Raw genomic sequence first — 27,381 nt, 5'->3', positions numbered from 1 at the left:
ATAAATTAAAACCACGTGTATCATTTTTGAAGAACCATACTTACGTACACGATGTAAGAAGATTCTACAAAGGGCCCAGATTTGGGCCAGTCAGGAGGAGTTAGTATTTCTTGACTGTCGGGCATCTGGTTTGGAAATGTTCCCTGGCTCCAGGAAAGAATACTGTATTGGGGAGTACTGACAGCTGGTTCAGTCTGCCTCTCGCAGACTTTACAACTTTTTATTTTTTATTTTTCTTGAGAGAATTATTCTCATTCGGATTTGGGGGACAGAAGACTAACGGTACCCCTGCGTCAGTGATCCTTTCCCTCTGGTCTGTTTGAGCTTAAATTTAGGAGCTCGTCTAGACTGACTCCAACCTCTTGGCATTTGGCAACAAGCTTTCTCAGGTTATCTGTTTTACCTCCTTCCGAAGCTTCAAACAGGAGTTGCTGCAACAAAAAAAACATGGAATGCACAAAGACCTTGTCAGCAAACCAGTAGCACATTAAAAGGATCACAATATATTAATACTTATTTAAAATTATTTATATTGGGGGAGGGGGGAAAAAGGGAAAATTTACATCTTTCCATAGTGTAGCACAAAGAGGTAGCTTCTGGAGAGCTTGTCGATAAAGGTGACGGGCCTGAAAGAGAGCAAATCAGACAGCGGGGCACAGTCAGTGCCACACAAACAGATCAATACCTTATTTTACAGTGTTAACAGGTTACAGAGGTGGACAGTGCAGCCCCTTTACAAAGGCACCCAGTGCAAGCTGCCTGTACCCTAAACTGCCACATTGTCCTAAACATGTAAAAGGGTAGGGTTACAGAACAGGTCTGAAGTATCTAATGTGAAAGGGGCCTTTAATCCAAGTCCAGACCAGCATCAAAATAATTTCAACCTAGTAAAAACTTAATTTAGCAATTAGCTCTTCTCATTGACGTTCCCGTTTAACAAAAATAAACAAATGGGAACATTGGCAAAGCTGCCCAAGTTCTTATTGACAACATGCGTACAACCCACACACATTGTGCATGTACTCTACCGCTTCAGAGACACAACATGCTTTCTTAAAATGCATTTCAGAGGGACTCAAGTATCAAGGAGTTAAACTGACAAAGCTGCATGACCAGATCCAACCTCTCGGTAAACCATGTTTCTTGCACCTCATTCCATAAATAAAATTAGCTTCATTTTATTTGTGGGACACATATGCCCCTTGTACCTTAAAAAGAAAATTAAAAATGTATATCTTCCATAGTTCACAAGCAGACACACACACAGATCAACTCACCTCTGCCAGCTCCTTCAGCTCTTTCTCAACAGCAATGGCACTGAGGGAAAACAAACACTAGATGTCAGCTGAACCCATTTGCTTAGCAATTGAAAAACAAATCTCTTTTTTTCCCCCTGCTTAACCCTTTGCAGTACATTTATTCAGCGCTTGTCAGGCGCTTCAGGTCCAATTATTTTCACATGGGCTGTTTATTTTACACGCACTGTTTAAAATAATTTTTTTGGCGTAAAACAGGTTTAAAAGGCACAATCGCAAAAGGACACTCAGTACTGCATCTCCAGCCAAGCCCCACCCCTTGTTTGCTGTATTTTTCACATACCTCTTTATAGACGTGAATACTGATAAATCCTCTCCTGATCACTCGTTTTATCACCAAACTCCTCAATAATGCGATCCAAGTCATTATTTTATTACTATAACATCTCAAAAAGCTCTGCAAATGTCTACGATATTCTTTGAGCGCTGGATGCAGAAGCAGCTATCTCCTTTGTTTATATCTGTGTTCAAGAGTCTGAGTCTCTTTTTTTGGCTTCATTCAGCTCCTACCGGTCTCACTCAGCCATTGAAAGGTTCTCTCAGCTTTTTCCGGAGAAAAAACGACCAGAGACCCGTGCTTTACGTCTTTTTGATGATGTCGGACAGGGTCTGCCATCAGACTGGAAAGGGAAAACTGTAATGTCGGGCCTGGTCTGACATAGGACTGCTAAGGGTTAATTACAATCACGTCACGGGGCTAGAGGAATGAAAAACATGCTTTGATGAACTAATTGAAATTCTCGTACATTTTCCAGATGGTCAAACACATTGGGGCGCTGCTGGTCAGAGTTCTGGCTTGGTGTTTCAGATGCTGAATGTTCCCATCATGCCATTCCTGCTGGAGCAGCCTAGAAAATAAAACATGTTAATTCAGCTACATCACAAATTTCAAACACAATAAATAAAACACAACCACCTGTGTATGTTGTGAAACAAAGCTTAAGGGAACAAAAACACACACTGTCACTATCTACCCCCACCTCCCCCAAAATAAAACAATGTTTACCCTTTTGATTCTAGAGCAACATTATAGACACCCTTTCAGATTGGATTGTGAAGACCACAGAGATGACAACACCTCCCCTTTTTAAAACAAAAAATAAGTGAGCTGGGTTATCGTTCTCCTACCATAAAAACAGTCAAAGGATGGAAAGCTGCCTTTCAGAGTACTGTAGATATGCACTTTTAGCACCCAAATCTGTCAGTACCTTAGTGCCAGGTCAATATTAGCTGGCATGACGTATCTGAATCTTTCCAGAGCCTTGGAATGTTGAGACTTAGGAAGGCAGCTCAGATAGAAGGATATGATCTGCGGAACACAAAGCAAACAATATGTAGAAGGGGAGGGTTAGGGAATCTGTCTAAAGTGCCGACTGCCATGTCTTTAGTCACAATACACTGGACAAAAGGAAGGTGTGAAAGGGACCTCCATAGCCAACTGGTCTGAAATGAATTAATGACCCGCCTCAAAATAATTTCCATTGGTCAACAAGGTTAAAACTTAAATTATGTAATTGGCATTACTAAACTTACAAAAAAGAATCAGAATATAATGACACCAATATGTAGGTTCTAATTGACAAAGACCACATCATAATAAAGCAAGTTTCTGAACAGATCAAGGCCAAAGATTCACTGCAGCTTACAGGTGACCACCAATATAAAGGTGGCCTCTGCTGATTCTTATTCATGTTTGAACAGCAATTTTTTCTTGCCGAGTCTCATGCCACAGACAACCTGATTTACTAAAACCAGCAGACAAGATTTTATATATACAGTACACCATCGCATATCCAACTCACTGTTCATTGCGGTATAGGCGGATGTGTGAAAATGTCGGATTTGTGAACATATATGGAAAATGACATTTACTCATGCACAAATAGGTTACTGGACAAAAATAAAGAGCAAACTGCTTTAAACATGGGGAAATACTTTAACTTTAAATGAAAGTAAATAAGATTAAGAATACATTGCTATGTGGTTATCAATATAAAACAAGAAGCTTTTTAAAAGAAATACAAACCAAGAGGTACTAAACGTACAGTAACTTACACTCGATGGCTTCTTAACTCTTAAAGTCCTTAATGCTTTTCTATTGAAATGATCTCTTTTTTGCAGCCATGTTAACCAATGAGCGGGAAGCACTAGCTGCGCTGCGGCTGCCTCCGGTGCTTTTGCAGCTGCAGTTTCTTGCCTTGGATACACAGCTGTCGTATTCTGTGATGCTGCTGAAAGCTCTTCAGTCAGCTAGTTAAAAAGCCTTCAAATATCGCCATCCAGCATAGTGTTTAACTGTTTGGCTTTATCGCTCAGAATTGGACCAGTTATTCGCATCCCTTCATTTCTCTATCAACGGGACCAGGTACTGCTGTGTCCAGTTGATCATCTTGAGCACTGAAATATTCTAGATTTGGTTCTGCCTTCTTAACAATCTGTCACAGTACTTTTGCCTATCCTAAAATCTTTTCCATAGTTTCTCCCTTCAAGTCTTGAAAGAATTTCCAATTTTTGTTGGACTGTTAAAAACAACACGCATTCTTTTTGTTGGTGTTGTGGATGATGCACATGCTGCTGAAGTCAGTACCCCTGTACTAAGTGTGGGCGGTTAACTGGTCAGGACGGTTACGTGACGGTCAGATGAAAAACGTACCTACCTATATGTACATCACACAAGCACACAATTAAAGGAAGCACAGCTTTGATATCAGAAATTCAAGCACAGGACTTTCCACATGTAATGCAAAGGCTTAATTTCTTAACCATCTGGACAAGACACTCAGTTCAACACAATAGGAATTTCTTTACCTTATTGTGAAACTCAAAGTTGGTCCAGTAATCTGCCGAGCTTAAAGGAATAATAAATCTCGTGGGGACTGTCACCAGGCATCTATGCACGAGATCTGTAAACATTTTGAAGTCTCGGTTCTTAGTTTTGGATCCAATGAGTTTACTACTAGTAAAAAGGAGATAACTGGAAAGAAAACAGGACTGTCAAGAGTTTTAGGCAACATACCAAAAATGACTGCGCTGCTACATTAACTACAACATGGGTCACTTTTTATTCATAAAACAAAACATGAATGCAGAGGCAACAGGGTAGCTGGTAATACAGCACAAGAATGGGTTGTGGCTCTTGTAAGAGAGCTATCAATTGCATATAAATCTGCATTATCCTCATACATGCCTTTCTTACAAGTATTAAAAGTAGACATGTTTGTGCTACAGCTGAGGAGCAACCACACATTGCTACTAGTCAGCAAGCAAGCAAGCAAGCTTACTTTTGCAACCTTGAATACTGCAGGGGAAACATTCTAATGGGACAATGAAGGAGAGCAAGGCAAACAGGAAGACACACCTGTCCTAGAGTCTGCTAACAAGAGTTTAAGACAAGCTGGGTAACCCATATCACAGATGATTCAGACGACTCAAAATGAATGGAGGGGGGGGGGGAACGTAATTTACTTACTCCAGCCAAAGTTTCTGCACTACATCTTGCTGCATCACTGTGCCCAAAGCCCTCTCAAAAGCATCCACTGCATCTCCCACACTGGCATGAACAGTCTGCCACAAACTGCATGTTGACAATGAGATTCAGCATTTTAAAAACACACAGATTACAATGCTGTTGAAACAGTCTAAATTACAACATATCGTACCAAATACAAACTTAATGTGCGACTACAAGACAAAGTTTTACTTACCAGTGGATGAGCCACATGTAGGGAATCTGGCTGCTAAGCTGATTATGCAGTTCTTGTTTAACACAAGGGGCTTTGAATTTATACTGTGATGGGACATTTAGAAGAAATCTAAAAAATATTATTAAAAAAAAAAAAATTAACTTAACTTGCTTGCCAAGCATATTGCATGTTTTCCACACATCAAGATAATGGATTAACATAGACAACATGTTTTGTGTATTGCATTGTTTTTGGCATTAGACTACATGCAGTAGACAAGATGAACCATATGGGGGGGGGGGGGGAGCAAAACCACAAAAATAGGTAGACACCCAAGTCCATAAGTGAAAGAAGATCCCAGATCCCTGTTTTACTTCCACACACAAAAACAAACAAAAAAAAAAAAACTTTTATAACACTGCAATAAGAACAACGGGGCTCTGTTCCAACATCACACAATACAGAGTCAGGCAGATACTGCTGTGAACGCAATCCTTCACAACAGTCCCAACACCTGTCCCACGTTCTAGCCATGTCACTCATCATCACTCCCTTCAGGCATCAATAAAACAGACATTTATAAGCATTTTCTTACAGCCTAGACTTAATGCCCATCACCTTTAATGGCCCTAGATAATCACTTCTAACCATCAAAGGAGCAAGAGCCAACAACAGCACATTGTTACTGTTTTACTGCGATCAGCGAAGGTGCCAATAAAACTATAAAAGCTAAATAGGGTTAGCTGTAGATAAGGTGTCTGTTTCAGCAGTTTAAGAGGGTAAAAGCAAAAAACAGTTCATTGTATAACTGTCTGCAGAGGTGTGCATTTGTCAACATTATTTACTGCAATAAACACCTTTGTGCCTCTTTGAACATGCAATCTTGCATTGTAGCAAGGGATCCGTTCTCCTGCACTCAGTTTCATTGTCAATAATGTTTACTTAAAGGAAGTGAAAGGGCATCAAAAAGGTGTGATGAAACTGTTTTACTATGAGAGAACGTCTCATGCTCCACAGTTCTGCGTTTTCCTTCCTGTCCCATTAAAATGACTAATGCTGCTTGCTTCCTCAACTTACAACATAAGCAAATAACTACCACTTCCAAGACCATCACCACAGCAGAAAGAATCTATTTGATGAACAACAATGCAAGTCATTGTATTCCCTTTTCCCCACCCATCCCTTAAGAAAAAAACCACCACCTACCGCAGTACATTTATAGGATGCTGCTCACTCGCTGTACTTTCACAGAAAGACAGAACAAATTCCTGAAATAGCGGGGCTATGGTATGTGATTTTTCCTGTGTACAGGGAAAAAAAAAAAGATTAGTTCAGTCAGACTTGCGTGTTAAATATTCAGGCTATTCGCCATGATATACTTATTTATTGCAAAGTGTTACATGCAAGTAACAGAACCATCTACATTGCATTGGTGTACAGTTTATCCACCACATTTGTTTAAAACAAGGGCAGAGGTTGGTTACTACTCCTCTATCAAGTAGCCTGACTTGCAAAGTGGAAGTGGTGAATACAATACTTCAAAAATGTTTAAATCAGACTATTTAATGGCACAGGAATAAACCTTTTATGCATCTGCAGCGCATACCTGCAACACAAGGAACTTGCAGGTAGAATGAAAGATCTGGGCATTGTGAGGATTCTTCCTGAAAGCACCAAGCCACACATCAATGGCTTTATCCGTTTCCTTTCTTTTTATATATAGCTGTGCCAGAGATTCCAGCAGCATGCAACAGTCAGGACAAGGCACTAACAGAGTCTCACAAAGCTTGACAGCTGCCTCCCATCTAAACAAACAGAAGCACATTACCAGCTTGTTAGAAATGAGCAAATAAGGTAAGATTTCCACCAAATAAAAAAAAGTCCTTACCTGTCCAAAACCTGATTCAACACAATCATATTTCTATATATAGGCAGGCAGGCAGCAGTTCTCTCACCAGGTGAAAGGCTCTCATCACTACATGCATGTACAGCATCTACAAGAAAGGGAAAAAGCTAATTTTATTTATATTTAAATCTGCAGTGCCACATCTAAATTAGATAAGTGGCACCTGCCCTCAAAGTCATCGCGATTAAAAATTAAATAAACACACACACCTGCAGTGCCAACTGCAAGCAGAATAGCTCTTTTACAGCTCAACGTCTACATTCAGGGACGTGGCAGGGTCACTGTACTGTAGTAAACATTTCACACACTACACTGTGTTTTTGTTCTTACTTTGTCTAGTAGTTGATTTTATACCACAATGCCTTCATTTTATATCACAGTGTTATACAATTATAGTGGGACAAAAACTTAAATGCAGAATTTTGTTTAAGAAACAGTTGACACTTTTTGGTATCTGGAATGGTTTGGGCTGGAACTGTACTTGACCTATAATGGCAAATCAGATTCTTGACTCAAGATATAGGTTTTCATGATCAGTTATGTTTAGAATTAGTTTTTTGTGCTTTGGAAAATTCCAGATGCACGTTAACAAGACATCTCTCATCCAACAGAGGCCTGTCCAGGTGCAAAATAATAGTGGTTTATCAAGCAGAACCACGCTGTATTATTACTAAATCTACCCCTCAGGAGCTTCTACTCATTCCTGAACACATTTAGTAATGAACGTCAACCTGCGGTTTACACCTACCTTCAAACAAAGCAAACAGCATGTCAGGATCTGTCTTTACATCTTGCAGCGACTGCCATGGGATTGAGAAGGGCTCCTTACTAACTATCCTTCCAGGATTGGTGTGAGCTGGATCATACAGTGTACCAGGAAGGCTATTAAATTCAATGAGATGTATATAAGCCAACCAGGCCAGGCAGCGATCACTGAGGAGAAGGTGTTCTGCGAGGCTTCTTTCACCATCAGTTGATTTTAATGCATTCTGAAATATACAGAATTTATTACGGTTAGGATCAACACTGTTTCTAGCAATGCAATTTACTCTCAGTTTACAGCATGCAAAATATTGCAGTTTTAATCCATCCCAAAAAAAGGAATATGGTGTGCAACCCAATGAATACAAACCTTAACCCAGCATATTCAAACTCATAAACTGTCCTGGGACCCTACGCACCTGCAGGATGGCTAGTGCGTTCTGATGTCTGCCAGTGATCAGGCTGAGCTGCACTCGGTAAAGCAGCGACTCCAACAACTGAAATGACAGCAGCTCCGATTTGTTGTCTCCCCCTGCTGTCCCAAGTAGGAACTGCAACATCCTACCACAGACATAGTCCTTGCCATCAAACGACGTCTCCAAGTTCAGGAACTGCAAAAATATTGTATGCATGAAGCTGCAAGACTGTTCACTGCTTACTCTTGAGCAACTCCAACATTTCATTGCTGACTTATTTAAATCCATAAACAACTTCTGTTTCAAGAAATGTATACTTAAATATTACTTCTAGCTGTTATTATAGCAATCTTGGCCGGTGAACAGATATTAGAGCTGTGTGTTCAAATCCAAATATTTAAAATACCTGGCAAGTAATGTGCAGTGGACAAAAAAATAAAATTGCATTGAGGCAAACAGCAACATCGTACCCGCATTTCAGATTCAGAATGAAGTAAAACTAGTCGAAACATTTGACTACTTGACTTCCTATCTTAAACTATTCATCTTCATTTCTCAATCCGAGTGCTTTTAAAAGTTCACGATTCAGAAAGCCTGACTTACGTTCCACCACACTTTGTAGTCAGGAGCGTACTCCACTGCTGTCTCACACATTTCTTGCACTTCATCCTTTGTCCCTCTCTTGGCGAAAAGATTGAGGTAGTGACACCAAACTTCGGGATTCTCTCTGTTGTCTTCAAGTGCTCTAGCCAAAGTATTCAAGACAGAATCCAAACATTCCGACGGCGTACTGACGGGACAGCAACAAAAATAGACTTTAGATTTTGTCCATGAAATGTAGTCTCTCTTGGTGTACATCGATGCACGCTGCAGCTTTTAAGGTACCAAAATTTCTCTCAAAGCATCGAAACTTTTAAGCATTTCTGGTCTGTAATTTCTCGGTCTTAAATGCTGCACACTGCCAACATCAGACACCAAAAAGCACAAAGAAATCTGGGTTATACACAATTGTTACAGGTGCAATTATGAACGCATCAATGAATGATAACATTAGAGCATTTCTGATTCTGCCAAGACAGTCAACAAGCACATCAATTATTGAGTTGCATGCAAAAAAGAGTGAAGTATGAAATTACCTTTAACAATACCAATTACCTGCATATTCAGTAGCTGGTCAAACAAATTACATTTATAAAACCTTTCAAAATCACCATCTCCACAGTGCACCACCTACTGCTTGCAGAAACCAGAACTGTCACAAGTTCATGCTTCAGTGCAGTTTAACACTGGTGAACAATACCATGGAGACAGTGGGAGATCTCAGACACATACCTTAAAACAGCCACCCCCAGGGTGAACAAAGATGACAGGTGGACATGTAACTTGATTATTATTGCTTTACATTTTTAAATACAAGTATAGCTTCAAATTTTATTTACTGTTCCCTGAAGTTTTTGTGTCGTCTGCATTCATTCGGAGTGGTTCTCATTTAAATCAGTCAGTTACTACATTTCTTTCTTGTTTATAAAATAGTGTTTCACCTGAAACATTCAGGAACTGCTCTGTTCTGGTTGCCTGCCACAAATATACGTGAATTAGGCTGGATCAACCAAAGGTGTCCTTATAGAAGCATGGTGCTGGCGATTACTAACATCAGAACATTGTGTCTAGTCCACATTCCAAAAAATGTCTGTGGCAGGTATATTTTAGTCAAAGTACCTTAACACACACAACCAACACACTGAGTATTGCTTTATGAACAACTAGGAATATGAATAGAATATTGAATATTATATCTATCAATATATATTTGACACACACTCTATATATATATATATATATATATATATATATATATATATATATATATATATATATACACACAAGTGTTAAAAAAAAGCATAAAAGGACTTGCCTCTCTTTTTGATTGAGGTACTTGTACGCCAGTTTTATCCATAGCTGGACATCTCTAGGACTTTCCACCACACTTGCTTCCAAGTTGGAGATGTCGTCCGTTTCACTTGTGAAGTATCTGACATCATCGGGAGTTACGCACACATCAAGGGCACAGTTGACTTTCCAAGAATGCTGTGAACACCGATCTGCAGCATAAAGAGCTCCAAGTTCAGAAAAAAAAATTGAAACAAACAAAATTGCTTTATCTTTTGCTGGTCTGTAGTACTGCATGTACAGCTACTTTTCCTTTGATCAGATCAGAATTAAAACACTATTACCTAAACCGTAACTGCCTATATGGGGGGGGGAGGGGGTCCTCACCATATCTGACTGATACTTTGCTTTCTTCTTCATCACTGCTGCTGCTGTCTGGGTCAGGTTTTCTCCGCTGTCGTGGTCTCCATTTCCTTAACTCTTTGCAAGTTGTATAAGGTGGGGCTTGGGGGTGGAAATAAATAAATACATACATAAAACAAGTAAATCTAATGTAAGCAAATTCAGGAACTTTGTATAATTGCAATTCTTTCTAAACCCAATTAGTTTTTCATGGGAAATATATTAACATAACTGCTACAAAACCAGGTACAAAATAATCCTCTGAAAAAGGGTGCACCCTACCTTCAAGCGACCTCATATTTAAATACTCACTGTGGCTCTTGCTTTCGTTTATTTTGCTCACAAGCAGAACAGCCATTGGGTCTGTTGCCATTCGATCTTTGTTCATACCAAACAGCTTGTCAAGGTATTTTTCTGAAAAACAACACTTACTTTAAAATGCATTCCTGACAGCTCATGTTTTTCTGACCTTTTTTAATTTCTAAAATGTATTTAACCAGGGCCACCAGAACCCCAAACTGTACTAGATATTCTTCTGGTCTTCACAGCTGCATTGTATAACAATCCCTTCACATACATAAGATTGCTTCACAAATACATGTATGAATAATTGAGATCCTATATATTTAGCCACTGTGTCTACTTACCTTGTTTAATCACGGTCAAAAAGTCACCCCTTTATTTCTGCAGTTTATGGTGTATTTTGTACAAGACAATAATTTAGTAGCTTGTAAATTTGTCAGAAATGAGATGCCTGCACCTCAAACATGTTAGGCTTGTGTGCAATGCTTCATCATAAAAAAAAAAAAAAAAGTCACTTCGAACAGAAACTTTACCTGTTGCAACACTGATTTCCTCGCCAGTGCTGGTTTCTGAACAGCCAACCACAGGTAAGTTATAGGAAAGAATATCCTGAAACAACTGGCTTCTACTTAAAGTGCAGTCCCTCATGTGTTGCCTGAAAAACAACAGCTACGCTTAAGGAGTTGTGTCTTACATATTATATTAGGGCGTAGATCTTAACACAGTTACATAAAGACACTGAATAAAGCTTTTATCAAAAACATGAAACCCTGTTCATTCTGTTGTTTTGTAGTACGTTTTAACCACTTAGAAACTTGCTTTTCAATGGACTTCTGGGCCTTGTGTAACCGACGGTCCACCAGAATTCAGGTCATGTGACCATGCACTCAGCTCTTTAACTTTGCTGGTGGCGATAATGAATGAATGACAGAGTGATGACTACATGGACACCAATACAAACAAGCGAGTGAAAGGGAATGTTTTTTAACTGAGTGTCAATGTCTCTCTCAGAGAGCTTAGGTAAAGACATGGTGATAAAGGTACTGTGAAAAGTACACTGGAAGTTGCTACTCTGAATAGACACATTTTGTGATGTGACCACTTACCACTGACAGTCATCGTCGTTGCATGTGCCAGTCAAATCAAACCGACAGAAACACTTTTTTGGCTCAATGATATTGCTGTACGAAACTGAACTGAGGTATAGCTTCTCCTTGGTACGGAAATATGGGCTAAACCTAGGGGAAAAAAAAAATTAATTAAAAAAAAATTAATATAACTAAAAGCACAACTGTGGATATCACATAACTATGTATCCAATCCCATTGTTAATTCAAATGAATTTGAATGATATCCATAATTCAACTTGACAGAGAGAATCATAGAATATAGCTGTGTATCAAACATCTGACAAAGCATTTGGTCTCCATTATCCAGAAACCAAAACCCTTGCACAATATGATGGCCCTTTAATGGAAATGCTTTTATTTATTTATTTATTTTTAATAACCCAGACACAGAAAATGACAACAAATTAAAATTTAGAATGTCCTGGGATATCATACCTATATGATTTGAAAACAAGGAGAGGGCTATGATAGGGTCCAAATGAGGCTGGCTTCAGGTCCCCACGTACTGTTTGAGCCATCACTGTATCCAAATCCACCTGAACCTCCTGCACGAAAAAAAAAAAAGTATAGGGCAGAAAATTACTTTTCTGTCACTCAGCACAATTACTGTATGTGCATACAGCAGGGATGGAAATAAGACTCCTATTACATATCAGCTTCTCCCATTCCTGGTTTTACTATGAGCCCCAGTGTAAAGGTAATAAGCTTAGGTTAATAACCTTAGGTTAATAGACTGAAGGGATTGCAGTTATAACAGCAAAGCATGACTAACTGCAATTAGGCTGACAGAATTGTTGAAGAAGAGGACTATCGGATCCTTCAAGAACAGACTTCTGTGTGACCACAATAAGACCTTTAGCTTGCTGCCTGGAGGAAGGACGGTCTGTCCAGCCACGGATTCTCAGTGGTTTAATTTCCCCTACTAACCTGGTTGGAGGTTTTTGTTTTTCCTTTCCCGATTACTTAATGGACCACACCGGCACCAAAGCGAGCAAGCAGAAATGGGCCAAATGGCCTTTTCTCGTTCTTGAATTTATGTTCTTATAGAAGAGGAACTATTTATTTAACATCAAAAACTCCAGGGCCGGGTGCTGGGCTAGTGTGTACTTCAAGCCACAGGTGCATACATGCCATTTAATTCTGTTGTTACCTGTCCGCAAGCTGGCGTGCCCGTCAATGCCAGCATAGGGGTGGTGCTTTTCTCGAGCAGCTCCTTCAAGCTGTCCCCTTCCTTGTAGAGTTTCTGCACATCATCCACGTTCAATCCCAGGAACAGTTCCGGCTCCCCTGCTGTCTTTTTCGCCGGTTTGCTGAGGCTCTCTGTGTGCTTGAGGTTGGGCTTGGTGAAGGCGCTGGACTCCCTGAAGGAGCGCCTCCGCTCCCTGACCGAGGGGGACAGCACCTCGTCCTCCACCTCGTTCTCCTCGCTGTCCAGGGTCAGCTTGTCCTGGGTGAGGTCGTGGAGAGAGGGCTGTGGGATGCTGAACCCCAGGAGCTCCTCCTCTGTGCTGACCACGCTCTCAGCAGACAGCTCCTTGCTCCTCAGGGCTTGTGCCTCCTTAAGTTTCTGGATCTTGAGGGCGTACTCAGACTCGAGTTGCTGCAGACGTTTCTTCTCCTGGGCAATCAGCTCTGTGAACTGCTTCCCGGGGCTTCCTGGGGAATTGGGGTCCAGTCGGAGAAGCTTACTTGGCTGTATAATTGAAGCATAAAACAAGTTAAATAGAGGATTTAACTTGTAAACATTTACATATTATATAATATATATTGCTTCATAAAAAAAAAAACACAAACATAAATCAATATAACCACTTTTGATTAACCCCAATAGAAACTGTATGGAATCATCTGAAAAAAACTAAACAAAAAAGGCATCATAACCCCACAGCTGACAATAATATATCAGCCATCATGAAAAAATAAAATCAATGTGAGCCCCATTCACTTAATGTACATATAACAATGCAAGCGCAATGTACACCGATATCTGTGATATAATAAAAAAAAAAGTTGTAAGATGTACTAAATGTTTTAGACCAATCAGATAAGCAGCTCTTTGCTTTTGTAAAGACAAATGTAAGGGCAGCTCCTTTTACCCCAAGACTCTGAGACTCAGTAAACTCATGCTTGAGAATATCCTAACCAAGTTTTATCACAAACTGACAAACCACTCTCTAGATACACGCTGAGGTTAAACTATGACATGTGTTCGTATGGACAATAAAGATAACAGCAAAGTGTAAAAGATAAGACAGCAGATGTTATATTCAATCAAGCTTACCAGCAGGTAATTCACTTCACTTTTGCGCTTGCCTCGTCCATGACCAGCATTTGCTTTGGCTTGAGCAAGATCTTTTTCAAATTTCAAAGCTTGATTTCTCTTTGTAGATACTCGATGCTGTACTCTGTGGATCTGGAAGAACAAAGCAATCAGAAAATTGCTAACAAAGCCAAGGTCAAAACGTAAAGTTTACGAGCAATTTAAACAAAAAGCTTAATCCCTTAGACAAATTACAGCTCTGACTAACAGAAATACATGAGTGACTACCATGTAATGCCAACAAATTTAACAGACACTTATTTAACCAGGACCTCATGTGAACTAGGATTTGTACTCCAATTTTCAGTCCTCATACTCCTTTTTTTGCTTTGTTTTAACAATTCTCATATACAGGGTGATTCGAAAAGAAGTTTACCACATCACTGATATGGTGCATTGATGTGGTAAACTTACTTTCTAATCACCCTGTACAAAGAGTGACTTAATCTACCAAATCCAATTACAAGAAGGAACTCAGACCAACCTGTTCTTGAAGTTTCTTCAGAAGCGTTTTGTTGGCATTAACAATCTTTTCAGTTGCCAGCAACTGCTCCTTGAGCCCAGCAGACTTGGATTCAGACGCCTTGAGTATTTCCTTCTTCTTCAGCTCCTGCTGGATAAGGTGCTTCAGAAGCATTTCATCCTTCATCAGAAGATTTCTTGAGAAAATAAAGACACTAAAAATCAAAGTCCTCCTTTCCTTCAGAAGTCACAGGACACCACAACATATGATTCAGTTCAACCGCTGGCCCAGTGATTCTGATGCTCCTATACAGACGCCTAACCTTTTTTTAGCTGCAGTGTAAAAGCACACATCAACTGTATTAAAGAGTTCTTTATCCAAGAACAAATATTAATGTCTACCTGAAACATTTAAGCAATTTACAATGAGAGTGGAATATACTCCTTATTACAAGAAATTTTTATATATATATCTATATCATATATATCATATATATATACTATTATAGATATATAAGTTTTTCCCCTCAAAACCTGTGGAAAATATTAGTAATCATGACACCACCCACGGAAGATTTGAAACACATGTGTAAATATTTAAAAAAGATAGAGTATATGTATATATATATATATATATATTATATAATATATTACACACACACACACACATACACACACACACACGTATTAAAAAAACCCTGTATGTACAATATTGTGTTCTGAGCATTACATATGAAACCAATCAGAATGCTACCACGATGGCTGACGCACCATCTCCTCCAGTTTTGAAGCCACTATCCATCATTTAGCCGATGACAAGTGTTTCCTCCTACAGTCATGCTGGCTTGTTTTTGGCAAGTCCTTACTTGTGCTTCATCAGTTTGTTTTCAGCCTCCGAGACCTGCAAGTTGGCCACAGTTCTTCCAACAAAATCCAATTCCACATCAGAGTTGGCAGGAGAGGGGCTGCCCCTGGACTGGCTAGACTTGAATATCTTCAGCTGCTCTCGACTACAAAATAATAATACAAAAATAAACAAACACACAATGATACACTGCAATTGAATTACCGGTTGATACATATTTAAATCATTTGTCGATTTAGTTGAATATTACTACAGGCCTCTAGGAAAGGGGCACCTGTGGAATTTATTCCTCAACCTACACAATAGTTTAACACTAGAACTGCCTCTGCAGTTATTTTGACGGTTTTATGTTTTCAGATTACTCTACGTGTCAAAGTTATGCGGTTGTCCGTTTATGACTATGAAGTAGTGCTTTATATGTGGCAAGTTAGAAAATAAATTCACTTAAATATGGCATTTTGACCATGCAGAAGTTTGATATGACGTTCTTGAATAAAACTTTTGAGTTGTATCTGACAGTTTGTCTTTCGTTTTCATACTGATGTTGTTTAAAATGTAACTGTCATAATGACTGCCTGCGGCTGTTTTAGGTTTGAGTATAACCGTGGCGGTTCTAGTGTTAAACAAACAACAACAACAAAAAAAAAGTAATTCCAGTCGTACATAAATTGTCATGCAACAGCTGTGGTACAAGAAACTAATCAAACACTAGAAAGTTTACAGGTAAATTCTTTTGTACTAAACGATACCTTGCAATTTCTTCTTTCAGCAGCCTATATTCAATCTTTTTGTCAACTGGTAGTGCCTCAGGTGTTTTTACTTGGTTTTCTTTCTCTGCTCTTGATGGAGTTTTTGGTTTGGATGCCTGCAGATTAAAAAACAAAAATACACAAAAGTGTTAATCTTGTGCACATGAAATATAAGAATGCAAAACCCTGAAGAATGAAATCTATGATAAAAACGTACAGTAAAATAAACCAGGATTCAGCACCAGCACTACGCTGTGCTCAAAGGACGGCTTCATATACAACCGTGCGATGCACTTATTCAACAGCACGTTTAGCATAATGATAAAACCAGATGTCAAACGTGTGCTACTGCATTTGCAGATGTGCATACAGCAGACTGCTGCTTCCACTCTATGTTTGTGTGTGTTCGGTGGTGATCTCTAATAAAGAGGAGTGTAGTTCTCGTGCTGGGTCTGTCATACAAAGAGTGCAAGACAAAGTACACTCTCAACTTGATTAGAGACCGACCGAACACCTGAACGTATCACAAGTCATTACATCTAAAACAAATGACAAATGTTATATTAATGTATATAATCTGTTATATAGTACCTGTTGAGGTTTAAACATTTAGAATGTTTTTAAATCTACATTCTCAGCGAAATAAGTGCAGCTGCTGCCAACAGGTACATTACTTATAATTAGGGCTTCTGATTTTCATTTAACAGACAAGAAAAAAAAACGGCGTATATCCAAAAAACTAAGGAAAAACACTGGAAATGGTTACTCAATTCATGATGACTTCACCCCTTTATAAAAATAAAAAATACACAACACTACCTTTCCCAGTGTAGTTGGGCAATGTCCATCCTTCCTGACTTACCTATCATTGAATACATGCGAGTACTTTAAACCCACCCCAACTACCAAGTGGCAGCAAATTCCTCTATTTCTACTGGAGACTCCCCTTGCGAGACTTAAAACAAGATTACAATAACAGTAGCAACGAAGACTTTAAAGCTATATTACAGTTAGATTGGGAGGATTTAAAACACAATTCCAAATTGCAGCAAAATGTAAAAAAATGCCTTGACATACAGAAACCCCAGAAGATGTGCCTGTGACCAAAAGGACTGTGTTGAGGAAGACAGCAAAGGAAATTGGAGGAAAGTGTGCAAATACCGTTGAGTTACTATACATATGGTGACAGAAAGAAACTGAAAACAATAATTTGCGAGAAAAAAAAAAAAAAAAATTTCAGGGTATCTCAAACTAAAAATAAGCACCAAAAAATTTAATTAACAGAAACTGAACAGAAGCCCTATGTATAATGCATTTTAAAAGGATATAGCTTTTAACCTGAACTTTAATTAGTCTTTTCAGCGTATTCACCATTTTTATAGGGATAGCCCATTGTGAGTTTGCATATAGGGAATCCCAACTAGATATTTTTAACCATGGTGACATTAGAAGCCACAGCTGTTGGCTGATTTACAGTGGGGCATTTACATGTGCAGATCAAGAGTTTCATATAAAATGGATTAGCATATACTGTGACAGAAGTATTAAACATATCTAAAAAAGAAAAAAGGGATTACCACTCTTAAAATGTGTATTAGAAAAATACCTCTGCTGTTCTCCTTGCTTCCTTAATCATCGACTCAAGACCCCCAAAGACAAATCTGGATGAGCTGGACGATTCACTGTCAGACTCGCTGTCGTCAGAATTGTTCAGCTGCACAACCACTGCTTTGTGCCTGGGAAGCTGCAAAACAAAATAATGTGTGTGTGACCGCGGGCATGCCTCTATTATTCTTTACTTCATGCTTTATCTACTTCCCCATTGAATTACTTTTTCTACACAAAGCAAGCTAAACATTATTTCTTCAAAAGCAGACTGTTACTACACTGTTTATGTAATATATATATATATATATTCTAATCTGTGCCGACACCTGCACTGCACGCAAGCTTTCTGATGTTTATCAGACAAAGGGAAAAGGGAAGGCTAGGTCACTTAACAAAAGAATAGAGAATGCCTGTTAACTAAATTATCTATACGAAAACACAGACTCTGAAATGAACAGAAGACTCATTTTCTTGGTACCTGCATGAACCTGTAAGAATTTAAAAACAAAGTAACCTCCCTTCAACACCACGCAAGATAACAATTCTTTTGAATTTATCAACTAATGTTGTGGGTCCCCAGGTATCCTGGTAACAGCAAATTAATCTTGCATTACTCTTTTTTGAAAAGTTTTTTGTATTTGTTTATGTATTTAAAGCATATCAAGATTCTTTCAGAACTAACAGACAACTGTAACATTCAAGGCAGTTAGCTCCTTTTTCACAGGCAAGTTTACAAAGTCACTTACCACTACAACTAGAAGCTTATTTAAAATAAAATAATCCCCCACTAAATAATCGTATAAACAGGTAGGAACATAGCCCCTGTCTGACCCATCAATGCTTATCCAGTTTCTATGAGCTGTTTGATCCCAGGATTTTTATCTTGTCTGCTCTTGCCCTGTCTTTTTACAGCTAATGTTATGAAGTCATTTTTATTACGGTATTTCAAATATTGATCAATATATACCATCTAAATGGAAAGTTGCTTTTTAGACATACTTATTTAAAAAAAGGAACCAAATTCAAACCCTTCCCAGTGAATAGAGTACTGAATAAAAACTACATTTGTAGAAATATGTTTCCTTACCACCAATAGGGGCCGTGGGGCTGGAGGTCCTCGAACAAACCTGGTACGCCGTGAATGTGAATGAGAAGCAGTATTTATACCGGCAGCTGATAAATTACTGCTCGGAAAACACTGCACTGTGATCGTCATTGGAGGCGAGGGTGGACAGCTATTGCTGGATGTGTCCTGTAAAATGAAAGACAGGAACTATTTAATTCCAAAGCCCTTCCTTGCGATGGAAGTGGGTTTATTTTCTTGTTGTTAAATTAAAATATCTGTCTTAACTTCTGTACCAAGCAACACAGAAGTTGAAAAGGCTTCATCCAGGGGTATAAGAATGCATTGGGTTGCTGATAACTTATGAAAGATCGCCACCTGCTGACCTGAAATCAACTGCTCACAGCATTTACCTCTGACTTGACAGGCCGTTTGCTAGCTAAAGACTTAAGAAGCTCCTCTCGGAGCAGCATCTCTTCCTCCTCCTCTTCATCGGCGAATGGGGGTTTGGGAGGTTGTTCTGGCTCGTCCGGGGGGAGAGGGGGTAGTGGCGGAGGGGGCTCCATTGGATCCAGACTGTCCAAGTACTGCTCATTCAAGGACTGCATGGTCTGCAAAAGAAGCATTGAACAATGAAGCAAACCATATTATTATTGGAATGACCTATGGGATGTAGACATGCATGCAATATGTTTTTAATAAAGTAGTTTTACTTGAGTAGTAAGCCTAAAATCAACAGTACATTGAAACATAAGGTTATGAAATAAGACAATCAAGACTGGGACTTACCACTGTATGTGGAGGCAAACCCATAGGGAAGGGAGCCATTTGAAAATACGATGGTAATTCAGGTACGAATGGGTTATGCATGGGGGAAGATACTGAAATTAAAACGTGACAAGAATTAATATTTGATTTAAAAAAAAAAAAAAAAACGGGGGGGGGGGGGGGGGGGGGGGGGGGGGGGGGGGGGGGGGGGGGGGGGGGGGGGGTTAAGAGCAAATTCATTATCTTCTGATCAGGGTGTGTCTCGTTATGATCAAATTTATAAGATTAAAAAATTTTCTGCTACACACACACACACATATACATGTGCCTTGTAGTTTTCACCACATGGGCGTGGCACCACCTTCCCCAAATGCTAGTTTTAAGAAAAGCATACATAAACACACATTCGTCTTACCTGGTGAATTGGTTTCGCTGTCTGTTTCCATCGCAACCTCGTCATAATTGTCATACTGGTAGAGGTTTCCGGAAGCATCAGTGCCTTGTTTACTCAGAGATTTCCTGTGCTCCGAGTCTGAAGTCTGCGAACACGAAGAATACCTTATAGAAAGTGCAATATCCATTGCAAGGGTTTCTTCTCACTGCGAGTACTGCCAGTTTTCAAAACACTATGACACCTGTTTTGTAAATGAGCTTTATTTGCATCAAAAGCCCCTAAAGCTGGGCTGCTGCTGAGAACAATGGCTGGCAACGTCTCTCAAGGGAGAGCGCAGGAACAGCACCTGTTAACCACAGGCCATCAGCTCTGAGATTCGCTCTGCAGCGCCATTGATTAAGCAAAAGAACATACTCATTAGCAGAATAATAAAAGAAAAACCATCAGCTGTGCTAAAAATACCTGAGACCTGCAGTCCCCAACCTGACTAACTATTCCCTAGGAAAGGAGAAAAGACCACAGGGTCCCAGCAGAGATCTGCTGTGATTAGGTTTCAATTACAATAACCTGCAAATTGGCCAAACGTGTAATGGTGGTGAGGGAAAAAAGGTTTACGATGTTAATAATGTAAAAATAAAAAAGTAAAAGGTATATGCACGCCAGGCTCTACATTTAGATTTTTAACTACTGGTCCTTTGGGTCAGTGAGCTAGTGTTTTTACTGGCCAAGATACTATTTTATCAGGCACAATATATTTATATTTTTTCATGATGGTTTGGATTTTCAGTATGTTTCTAACTGTGTATGGTAACCAAAGAGAGCCCACATCTCAAAAGAAAGTGGCTAAACGAAGCCTTTCAATATATGTTACTTCAGCCATTAAATATGTATATAGCAAGTTCTAAAAGAAGTAATCCAAACTTGGGTAACATTGAAATTAGAAAGGTAATTTCACATTATGAGAAACATAAAGACATACTAAATGCCAAGCAGAACAACGCAGTGACTAATAAAAAAGACAAGATCCTTGGAGTTAGAAAGGAGTTCTTTTTTAACTCTGGACTGCAGTTCAATGTAAAACATCTACTTTGGACCTTCTGTGAATGGATGGAGTAACATCAACATTTGTACTAAACATTAAAAGTACAACCAGGTATCCCTGTTTTGAATTATTTACAGGTTATTGAATAAACAAAGTAACTTGACTTAGATTTATCTGATGTCAGTACTCGATGGCTAGTTGTAATGAGTAATGTTAAACTATTGTACTGTTGGAATGTATTTTCTATTGTTTTGGCCAGGTTACAATATTTGCACTACTAAGATTATTTTATAAATATTATTTGTTACAATTAAAACGGAAGTAGAATATTAAGGTTGCTATATGATAGGTGTTATTTTATTCTGAATACACTACAGCAAAACTTATTTGGTGGGTGCGCAATATTATGGTACTGTTGCTTTAATTGGAAGAGCTACGCGCTGTGACGCTGCTGCTCATTGAGTTCTGTATTTTAGTTCAGTAAACAAAAGGAAAAACTTGTGCCTAAGGAAATATAGTACTGAATGAAGAAATCTCATCTTGGACATTGTTTGAACACTTTGTGAACCCGGCTAAACTTCACTGGCTTACACTGTTATGATGTCTGCTTGTGCACACGCATTTGCCTTTTACTCTTGCTGCTGTTTTATCTGCAGGTCTGGGAAACTGACGTCAAACAAGGCAGAACGTTAGTTTTTTTTTTTCACTGTCATAATGAAGCCTCCACTCTAAATGTTCGTCTTCATAATTACTTTCTTTACGATTTATTGATTTCAGTGCTTTCCTTTTGGCTTATTGGTTGCTTGGTTGTAGAAAACCTGATTTGTAAAAGATTTGCTGTGTCCCGGGAACGAACACCAACACAGCACTTCAGTACGCAGTCTCAGATTCTGACTGTACAACAAATAAGATGTGCGGTGGGAAAGTTAGGATTAGCTCGTAGTTATGTTTTTAAAAAATGGTTTGTAAATTAATTTTCAGCTTTTTGGCACACTGGCCCATTTTCCTGGATTCACGAAACAGAAGCCATGTGCACTATATATATATTATACTAGTTAAATATTACCGGCCCAGTCGGGCCTGTGGTGCATCATAACTACTGGCCAAACTGCGCTCTCCACCAGCCCCGAGCCGCCGGGCCATTGATAAGGTGGAACCCTGCAAGCATACGAGGCGCTAAGGGGCAGTATCTGATAGAACACTGGCATGGAATGTACACCTAAATAATGCTAGTCATGGAGGTCTCAGTCTAGTTTGTAATACAAAGCCACTGTTGCTGGTTCCTTCAAAACAGGGATTAACGCTTACTGGTAAGGTAGGAATACAAAAGCAGACATATTAAATTATTTGGCAATTGAAAGAAAAAGTATTTCTCAATGTCTTCACTGGAAAACATTGTAAAACCAATTTATTTTAGTATTACTATACTATACTATACATTCTACCATGGATCACAGGTGGAATTACATGTGGGGATCCTTATGCAAAGTGTTTCAGCTGTTACAAAGTGGTCAAATATTAATAAAATCTCTTTTTTGTTTCGACTTTACCTTGCTTCTCGAACTCCTTTTCCCTCCGACAAGCTTCATGAAGCGGTTGTACTGCTCATCCTGGTTGGAAAGGTCTCGAATTTTGCGGATCTCCTCTTCCCGTTTCCTGCGCTCCTCCTCCTCTTCCGCCCGTCTCTTCTCCTCGTCCTCTCTCTGCCGCTTCTCCTGCTCCTTCTGTTGCTGCAGCTTCCACGTCCGCAATTGCTGCTTCCGCCACGCCTGTTTTGCAGCTGAACCTAATAATAAAATACACCATTTAAAAATTAAACAAACTTCTAGTACAAACGCAGTGAAAAAATGCACTAGCTAATATATGCAGTGGCCATTTGAAGTGCAAACTTTGTATACATTAATCTCTCAAATTGAAGATCACAGCTCCCTAGCATTGCTGCAATAAGGTTAAGGCCCAATATTTTGAGAAATGTTTGGATGATATACCAATAGTATTTTCAAACTTTAACACCAATGGTTTTTGTTTCTTTGGAGAAATCATACCTGCGCTGCTGCCTTTCTTGCCACAGTGGGGTTTGACGGCTGCTTTGCTCTTTTGCTGCGCCAGTCTGGTTTTGCTCAGTTTTTCTTTGCTCTCTTTGAGCACCTGCTGCTCTTTCTGCTGCCACTTCTTGCTGGCAGACTGCAGGGCGAGTAGGCGCAGCTGCATCTCTGACACCTCGTCGTCATCGTCTTTAACGACCTCCTTAGAGAAACAGAGAACATGCAGGTGATACTGGACGGTGTATGAACCTTGCGTTTCCCCGAAGCTTTTGTTCAGTTAAAAGCGCATGCTCAGATTTGTTAGCAACTTGGACACGGAAATTGCTCCTTTTCAAGATAATGGTTTCTGTGACATTTAAGAAAAATAAAATAAAAAAATTACCTTCTCGGGAAGATCATCTGACTCTTTGCTGCTTGCATAGGAAATACTCAGGTCTGTCTCTACCGACTCTTTAAAGACAAACAAAAAAGAAACAATTCATTCAGTAATTAAAACAAAAGAATGGTAAATTCTGAACATGCTAATACCTTTAAAAACATCTTGAAAATGTTATGACTGTCATACCTACTTTAATGTAATGTCAGTGGCTTAAGAGTATGCAAGGAAAGATTGAAGATGAACAACTCATCTTTAGTATCTGAAGCTGTTTTTTTGATGAAGTACGTATCAAAGCATTTTATTTAGACAGTATTTGGCTTTATCTCCAATACTACCCTTTTTAATACTCACCAATTTAGGCAAACTTTGTTGGCATCTATCCAGAAGTGTAGGGCTATTGCATTTCATAGTAACAATTCCCTGTGCAAATTACACCCAGTACCAGAATATTCCCAGAGAAGTAACCAAGGCCGAGGATGGAAATAAGACTCCCACTGCATAAGCAGTTTGATCCATTCCTGGTTTTAGTGCGTTTAATATGACACACCTAAACTCGTTGCCTACGCACTGAGGTCTATCAATCTTCTGTTAAAACCTGAACTGGGTGAAACTGTTATGCAATATGAATCATATTTCCACCCCTGACCAGGCTTTAGAATGGACCTAATACTGATTGCAATTGCATTGGGAGTGAATCTCCCTGGCAGGTTAACACCACCACATAAAATAAACATGCTAAAGAAGAACAAGGGGCCTATCTGGGCAAGGCAGCTGCTATGACTAATGAGGCAAGAAAATATATACATATCTTTTTAAATGTCGTTATCACAGCTTCAATGCTGCTAACTTTGCGGTCCACTTTATTTCTGGGCAATTGTCTGTACCTTTTGCAGTGCTGCTGGACTCAGCGAGGCTCAACTCAATTTCTTCTAGCGTGGGTTCTTCTTTGCCAGGAACCTTGTTAATTTGATCCCGCTCTGCCGGGGTCAGAAGTTTCTGCCTCAAAGGCTTCAGATTGAAGGCCTGAAAAGGTTTCTGGGCATCTTGAGCAACAGCTCCATCCACGTTTTCTCCATCCACTTCTTCAGTACTGCTGGGTACTGCAATACACTGCTTGTCGCTCACAGACTCTGCTGGCTCCTTTCGGGGGGGCTCCTCTTTGGAGGTAAAGGCTGTCCTCTCTTCCTTCCTAATACATTCCAGCTCATGCTGAATCTGCTTATATTTCTTAAGCAGCTCTTCGAAGCTGTCCTCAATGCTGTTTACATTTTTGGCTGTACTGTAGTTTGGTTTTCTCAATGGAGGTCTCCCAAATGTTTTTGCTAAGCAAGCAGTAAAGGAAGCTAGCTGTTTTTGTCTTCCAGGGACATGGGTTATCAAACCTGGGTGTTTTAGAGGCAAACATACAAATGTATTCACGATGTAGTGCAGGGCTCCCCAACCCCAGTCCCAGGGACCCCGTGTCTGCTGGTTTTCATTCCAACTGAGCTCTCAATTACTTTAACTAGACCTTTCATTGAACTGAATTTAATTACACCTTTCTGTTGTTTTTCAGCTCTTAAAACAGTTGCAGAGTTCAAGTTATTTAAATGTTACAGCTATCTTGAAATATGCAACTGTTTAAAAGTGGAAAACTATTTAAAAGAGTTTAACAAATTATAAACTCAATTAAGGATCTAGTTAAGTAACTGAGGGTTCAGTTCAAATGAAAACCAGCAGACACAGGGGGTCCACAGGACCAGGGTTGGGAACCACTGATGTAGTGCAGTGTTTCCCCAACCCTGTTCCTGGATGCACACCATATCTGCTGGTTTTTGTTCCAATGCAGGGCTCAATTGCGTAATTGAACTGTATCAAACAAAAAGCTTGAAAATAATGGGAAAATGTCCAGTTAATCACTTTTAGTTAAATGAAGGGTTCAATTAAGTAATTGAGCGCTGCGTTGGAACGAAAGCAGCACGACACGGTTTGCCGCCAGGAACAGGGTTGGGAAACACTGATGTAGTGTACACCATTACATCCCAATCTTCCATAGCTAAGGCTTCTGTGCAATCTTCTAGTACTTTATAAAAAAATCAGCCTCTTAATAAAGCCTCCAGGTGTAGGGGGCACATACCTGCTTGCCACTTCTCCCTGTGTTAGCTATTACTAACATATGCTTTCATCTACTAGCAACAGGGCCATTCCATACAAATCCAATGTTTTACATACATCAGACTATTGTGGCCAGCCCAAGACTCTCTGATGTCTCATCAATCTTATGTATTTGCACAGGCCCCACCACCACACAAACCCCGGTCTTGTGCTACATGTTTTAGGAAACAAAGGGATAGGTACCCAATGTGTAACTTATTATCATTACATTAAAAACACACATATTGGACACGACTGCATTAAAGACATTACATTCTCAGATTCACTAGCAAACCTGTTGGGCAACATTTGGTTTCAAACAAGACGTGCCAATGGAATTTGTTTTTCATTCTCACACTATAGCATGCACTCTAAACTACACATGTCCCCATACTGCTGCACAACATTGTGTAATCCAATTATCTAGAAGCTTCACTTATATAAAAAAATAAAAATAAAAATCATACTCTGATTGGATAGCTGATTTACGACCTGGTTATTAACCCAACAACACGAATTACATACCATTCAATTGTGGTATTCATGTCCTTGTTTGTATCACACTGTACAAACTCAAACATTTTCAATAGGAATTTACTTTGTAGAAAAAAAAAAATACTACAACCAGCAGCTGCTAAGCAAATGGCCTCATCTATAGGATTTCACAGTGACGCAATTCAGGGCCCCGGTTTCGTTTCTTCATTTTGTCCCTGTTAACTCGGTTTCATTGGTGCTTACGTACGAAAGGCCTACGTTATCGGTATGACCAAGTATACAGAGGTTACACTGCATGAACATTTATCCCCAGTACTACTGTGAATAATATAATCTGTTCAGGAGTCATTGTTCTGCCCACTATACACACACGTACGGTACTATGTTAACAACGACACTTACATGATATTTATTTCTTTTTGTTATTTTATTTCAATACCGAAAAAGCTGGTGTGTGGTTTTATGCAAAACCGTTTGTTTATTTCTTTTGTTGCACTTGTTATAAATAAAAACTGTAAAGGATACGTTTTCTAGGAGGGGACTCCTTTCTGTTTGAACTCCCACTAAATCCAACTCGGCCCGGGGGGGGCGGCCTTCCTGTCCCCCTCTCTCCCCGATCTCCTCTCCCCGCACTCCACCGGCCCCGGTGCCCGAGTCTGTCAAAAGCGCTGTTGCTGCGCTCCCAGAACGAAGACCTGGGACCAGACTCACAAAGCGGTCCCGAACCGGGTCTGCCTGGTCCGTTCGGTCCACCTTTCTGCCTGTGTCCGGTTGACTTGGGAGGATGGGGTCCCCGGTTAAACTGCATATTCATGCGGCAATCATGTCCGGGTACCCCAATGTGTGGAGAAAGTGGCCGAGGCGGAGGCTTGCAGCTCCGACTCGAGCGCCCTGCATTACTGTTACCACTGCTACTGGGCCTCTTGTCCGGGCACAAGAGCTGGTTTTCATCGTTGTCTTCGTCGCTGATCTCTCCGTCTTCCAGCTCCCCCTCTTCCCTCGGGGACCGGTTGCCCGAATTCAGTGCCATTGTTAGTTCCTTTCGACTGGATCTTAGAATGTTCACTACTATGCTCCGAGTTCGGCCAGTTCCGGCGACGAAGAATCCAGAAATACTCGCACAGCCTCTCTTACCTTCTCCTATCCTTTTCCATTACTGCCTAGCCTGCTTTGCAATTCACAGCGAGAACTCACTGAAGTACACGATTAAAACAACGCACGTAAACTGCGCACTTTGCGCATATGCACCG

General features: G+C 39.7%; 1 protein-coding gene across 1 annotated transcript; it reads right to left on the bottom strand.

The window, feature by feature from the left end:
* On the bottom strand, positions 1-27,310 carry LOC121320061 (zinc finger C3H1 domain-containing protein-like). The gene is made up of 35 exons (XM_041258217.1): positions 26,657-27,310; positions 24,388-24,825; positions 23,507-23,574; positions 23,125-23,326; positions 22,630-22,865; positions 20,059-20,182; positions 19,665-19,756; positions 19,289-19,486; positions 18,900-19,064; positions 17,811-17,948; positions 16,205-16,320; positions 15,457-15,600; positions 14,613-14,787; positions 14,090-14,221; positions 12,959-13,501; positions 12,244-12,353; positions 11,785-11,916; positions 11,212-11,333; positions 10,688-10,789; positions 10,361-10,477; positions 9,999-10,185; positions 8,687-8,873; positions 8,087-8,278; positions 7,654-7,894; positions 6,888-6,993; positions 6,606-6,804; positions 6,206-6,300; positions 5,021-5,128; positions 4,786-4,890; positions 4,125-4,290; positions 2,525-2,625; positions 2,063-2,164; positions 1,278-1,317; positions 564-626; positions 1-431 (listed from the first exon to the last, which is right to left on the bottom strand). Exons 1-35 carry the CDS (start codon positions 27,159-27,161, stop codon positions 294-296), a joined length of 5,889 nt encoding a protein of 1,962 aa, XP_041114151.1. The 5' UTR covers positions 27,162-27,310; the 3' UTR covers positions 1-293.
* Positions 27,311-27,381: the final 71 nt, after the last annotated feature.

The sequence above is a fragment of the Polyodon spathula genome, chromosome 8 (genome assembly GCF_017654505.1).
Source record: "Polyodon spathula isolate WHYD16114869_AA chromosome 8, ASM1765450v1, whole genome shotgun sequence".
NCBI lineage: Eukaryota > Metazoa > Chordata > Actinopteri > Acipenseriformes > Polyodontidae > Polyodon > Polyodon spathula.
This window is presented reverse-complemented; position numbering and strand designations above follow the sequence as displayed.

What these genes read in the sequence shown, in the direction of transcription:
- LOC121320061 (XM_041258217.1), bottom strand. Translation starts at nt 27,161, where the DNA reads ATGGCACTGAATTCGGGCAACCGGTCCCCGAGGGAAGAGGGGGAGCTG. An exon ending in TGAAGAAACTTCAAGAACAG is followed by an intron (nt 14,222 to 14,612) that starts GTTGGTCTGAGT and finishes TTGTTCTTCCAG; the next exon opens with ATCCACAGAGTACAGCATCG. An exon ending in GTGCAGAAACTTTGGCTGGA is followed by an intron (nt 4,291 to 4,785) that starts GTAAGTAAATTA and finishes TTTTCTTTCCAG; the next exon opens with TTATCTCCTTTTTACTAGTA.